Raw genomic sequence first — 5,000 nt, forward strand, 5'->3', positions numbered from 1 at the left:
GAACCCAACAGTTTGAGGGAGAGAACCCAACATTTTGGTGTAGAGAAATGAACCCAACAGTTTTAAAGAGAACCCAACAGTTTGAGAGAGAGAACCCAACAGTTTGAGGGAGATAACCCAACAGTTTTAAAGAGAACCCAACAGCTTGAGGGAGAGAACCCAACCGTTTGAGGGAGAGAACCCAACCGTTTGGTGTAGAGAAATGAACCCAACAGTTTTAAAAAGAATCCAACAGTTTGAGGGAGAGAACCCAACAGTTTTAAAGAGAACCCAACAGCTTGAGGGAGAGAACCCAACAGTTTTAAAGAGAACCCAACAGCTTGAGGGAGAGAACCCAACCGTTTGGTGTAGATAAATGAACCCAACAGTTTTAAAAAGAATCCAACAGTTTGAGGGAGAGAACCCAACAGTTTTAAAGAGAACCCAACAGTTTTAAAGAGAACCCAACGGTTTGAGGGAGAGAACCCAACGGTTTTAAAGAGAACCCAACAGTTTTAAAGAGAACCCAACAGTTTGAGGGAGAGAACCCAACAGTTTTAAAGAGAACCCAACAGTATTAAAGAGAACCCAACAGTTTTAAAGAGAACCCAACAGTTTGAGGGAGAGAACCCAACGGTTTTAAAGAGAACCCAACAGTTTTAAAGAGAACCCAACAGTTTGAGGGAGAGAACCCAACAGTTTTAAAGAGAACCCAACAGTTTTAAAGAGAACCCAACAGTTTGAGGGAGAGAACCAAACGGTTTTAAAGAGAACCCAACAGTTTGAGGGAGAGAACCCAACAGTTTGGTGTAGAGAAATGAACCCAACAGTTTTAAAGAGAACCCAACAGTTTGAGAGAGAGAACCCAACAGTTTGAGGGAGATAACCCAACAGTTTTAAAGAGAACCCAACAGCTTGAGGGAGAGAACCCAACCGTTTGAGGGAGAGAACCCAACCGTTTGGTGTAGAGAAATGAACCCAACAGTTTTAAAAAGAATCCAACAGTTTGAGGGAGAGAACCCAACAGTTTTAAAGAGAACCCAACAGCTTGAGGGAGAGAACCCAACAGTTTTAAAGAGAACCCAACAGCTTGAGGGAGAGAACCCAACCGTTTGGTGTAGATAAATGAACCCAACAGTTTTAAAAAGAATCCAACAGTTTGAGGGAGAGAACCCAACAGTTTTAAAGAGAACCCAACAGTTTTAAAGAGAACCCAACGGTTTGAGGGAGAGAACCCAACGGTTTTAAAGAGAACCCAACAGTTTTAAAGAGAACCCAACAGTTTGAGGGAGAGAACCCAACAGTTTTAAAGAGAACCCAACAGTATTAAAGAGAACCCAACAGTTTTAAAGAGAACCCAACAGTTTGAGGGAGAGAACCCAACGGTTTTAAAGAGAACCCAACAGTTTTAAAGAGAACCCAACAGTTTGAGGGAGAGAACCCAACAGTTTTAAAGAGAACCCAACAGTTTTAAAGAGAACCCAACAGTTTGAGGGAGAGAACCAAACGGTTTTAAAGAGAACCCAACAGTTTGAGGGAGAGAACCCAACAGTTTGGTGTAGAGAAATGAACCCAACAGTTTTAAAGAGAACCCAACAGTTTGAGAGAGAGAACCCAACAGTTTGAGAGAGAGAACCCAACAGTTTAATTAAAAGAAGAGAATCCAACTTTTTAAAAGAGAACCCAGCAGATTGAGGGAGAGAACCCAACATTTTTAAAGGGAACCCAACCGTTTAAGGGAGAGAACTCAACACTTTGAAGCAAAGCCAATAGTTTAGTTATAGGTCTCTCAAGAGAAATAGGTTTATATAGATAGATTGCAATAGATCTTAAAGGCAATGCAGGAATTTGGCAAGAGAATGCATAGTTTCTTTCCCCAGGAAAGCGTGAGGGTTTTGTGAGAGAACACTAAAACATGGACAGTTGTGTTGCATGCTTGATTTGTTGAAGAACATGTGAGATGTTCTAGAGTCTTGAACCTGATCTGTGTCTCCTCAGGAATAAAGTGGCTCTGACAAACACCATCAGTAAACTGGAGAGGAAGATTCACGAGCTGACGGAGCAGATGGAGGAGGAGCACAAGATCTCCACTGAACAGAGGGAGCTGGTACGACACACACACACACACACACACTCTCTCTCTCCAGCAGAGGGAGACACAGCTCATGATATCACAGCTAAACTATAATCCAGCACAAAACCCAGAGCTGAGCCACAGTTTGAACACAATTACAGCTTTCCTCAATTGCTTGAACACATCAGTCCACTTACACATCACATTTAAAACTGTAAACACACAGGCTGAAGCTCAAATTAGCCAAAATCAATTATCTTGACTGAAAAATGCTCCAGCACTCATAAAAACCATACGACTAATCAACACAAGCAAATATGCTAATCAAACAGCACAACTTGATGCCTTCATCATGTTAAATAATCATCACACAATAAACAGCAGAATATAAACTACAGCTGGCGATCAGAAATCAGTTTTAAAGTCAGACGCTCAAGGGAAAGCAATATAAATACTGTACATTTTATAAATATGCAGTATAATTTACAGTGTGTGTGTGTTTAGATGACTCAGCGCATCCGCTCACTGAAGCGTCAGCTGAACGAGGCTGAAGAAGAGGCGAGTCGGCGAGACGTTCAGCATCGACACACACAGAGAGAACTGATGGAGGAGAGAGAAGCAAACGGCCGCTTACAGAGACAACTACTGGACCAGCAGCTCAGCAACAAGTACTGACACACACACACACACGCACACACACACACACACACATATACAACCCCAAATCAGAAAAGTTGGGACAGTATGGAAAATGATGGTCTCTACATTTACTATGATGGTTTTTTTATTGGAGACAATACAACGAACAATACAACAAGCAGCACATGTCAAAACGTAGTATCAATAAAGCGTTTACCACTTGGTAATGTTGCTGTTCCCTTTAACAACATTAAGGGCTTGAAGACACCAAGTGTTTCAGGTGTCAATTTATCTCATTCTTCCTGCAAACTAGTCTTAAGGTGGCCAACAGGCTTTGCTTTTGCATTTTGCACGTCAAAATGTGCCACACATTCTCTATTGGAGACAGGTCAGGACTGCAGACAGGCCAGTCAAGCACCTGTATCTTCTTCCTCCGCAGCAGGACTTTGTAATGTGTGCAGAATGTGGTTTAGCATTGTCTTACCTGGAAAAGAAAGCAGCATATTGTGCTCCAAAGATCTCTCTGTACTGCTCAGCATTAGTGGTGCATCACAGAAGAGCAAGATGGCTTTTCCAAGGGTGCTGACACAACCCCATACCATGACAGATCCTGGCGTCTGGACTTGTTGCTGGTAACAGTCTGGATGCTGCTTTTCTTCTTTGGTCCAGAGCACACAGCATCCATTTCTCCCAAAAAAACACCTGTGATGCTGATTCATCTGAGCACAGTACACGTTTCCACTGTGTGATGGTCCATCCAAGATGCCTCCGAGCCCAGAGAAGCCGACAGCGCTTCTGGACACTGTTAACATAGGGCTGCTTTTTGGCTCAGTACAGTTTTGACTGGCGTTTGTGGATGTAATTCCATATTGTGGTACTTGACAAAGGTTTGCGGCAGTAGTCCTGAGACCATGTGGTGATCTGGCTTATGGATGAACGAGGATTCCTGATGCAGCACCGCCGACTGAGGGATCAGAGATCACAGTTGTTTAGAAAATAACTAGTAAAATATTATGTGCAAGGCAAAGATGAAAGAAAAATGGACATTATTTATTAATAATGTCTTTAAAAATGTGTTAAATTCTTTAACATCACAAAGAATTACAGTTTCTCATGAGGGCGAATCATTTTGTCGTCTGTATGTACATACTGTATGTCAGCATAAACACCTTGTCTTTGTAATATTATAGTATATAAAAGCTGTTGTTGTTGATCTGATGTTGTGTGTTGTGTTTGCAGGAGGAAAGAATCGCGGCAGACTCTGGAAAGCCTGAAACTGGTGGAGAGTGAAGATATTGAAGAAGAACAGAGCGAACCCAAACCCACAGAGAAGCAGATCACACAGGTCTGACCAAAAACAACCAAAAACACTGACAATCCTGCAGGTCTGACCAAAAACAACCCAAGAACTGCTCCAAAACACACTGAGAATCCTTCAGGTCTGACCAAAAATAACCAAAAACACAGAATTCTGCAGGTCTGACCAAAAACAACCAAAATAATGGTCCAAAAACACTGAGAATCCTGCAGGTCTGACCAAAAACTGCTCCAAAACTCAGGTCTGACCAACAACAACCCTAAAAAACTGCTCCAAAACATTGATAATCCTGCAGGTCTGAACAAAAACAACCAAAAGAAATGGTCCAAAACACTGAGAATCCTGCCGCAGATAAACTGTTTCCTCTTTATCCACTGAGCTGAGATCAGATGAACACTTTAAACCTGCCTGGGTCAACAAAACCAGGTCTAGGAGACAAACACCAGATCCAGAAGAACTGAACTCTGACTCTTTCCTGTGGACGGACACTTTTAGGAATGTAACACTGGGAAAAAAGTATGCGCCTTTATTGTGAAATTGTAGTTATTGTTCAGATATTTCCCAAGTGTTTTTGTTTTGATCTCCTGAGAAGGGCTTTTAACTGTGTATTTTTTTTAAAGGGCACCCCTTTTACAAGATGTAAAATAAGCCTTTGGTGTCTCCAGAATGTGTCTGTAAAGTTTTAGCTCAAAACACCCATCAGATGATTTATCAGAGCCTCCAGAATCTGCCCATGTTTGTGAGTTCAGTGTAGCTGTTTTTGTAGCCTGTAGCTTTAAATGCAAATGAGCTCCTTCTCCCGATCCCACCGTTCCCACAAGAGTGTCTGCTTATCATGCATTACGTCAGATAAACAGCAGTCAGTGACAGAGACAGACTCTGATGAAGATGAAATACAGCTCATTAGTCAAAAACAATCCTATCTGAAAGGATGAGTCTCACACAACTGATGCTTGCAGCACACACATGCACACACATATGCGTGTTTAC

The 5,000-nt window shown here is 42.0% G+C and overlaps 1 protein-coding gene across 4 annotated transcripts in view; it reads left to right on the top strand.

The window, feature by feature from the left end:
* The window catches only part of LOC101884022 (uncharacterized), a 70,148-nt gene extending 65,471 nt beyond the window's left edge, over positions 1 to 4,677 (top strand). For all 4 annotated transcript variants that reach the window (XM_073935615.1, XM_073935617.1, XM_073935616.1 and 1 more), the window contains 3 exons: positions 1,978 to 2,086; positions 2,558 to 2,721; positions 3,932 to 4,677. In XM_073935615.1, coding sequence (XP_073791716.1) covers positions 1,978 to 2,086; positions 2,558 to 2,721; positions 3,932 to 4,043 — 385 coding nt within the window. In that variant the 3' untranslated portion in view covers positions 4,044 to 4,677. The remainder of the gene's footprint in view (positions 1 to 1,977; positions 2,087 to 2,557; positions 2,722 to 3,931) is intronic.
* The last annotated feature ends 323 nt before the right edge of the window (positions 4,678 to 5,000 follow it).

The sequence above is a fragment of the Danio rerio genome, chromosome 21 (assembly GCF_049306965.1).
Source record: "Danio rerio strain Tuebingen ecotype United States chromosome 21, GRCz12tu, whole genome shotgun sequence".
Taxonomy (NCBI): domain Eukaryota; kingdom Metazoa; phylum Chordata; class Actinopteri; order Cypriniformes; family Danionidae; genus Danio; species Danio rerio.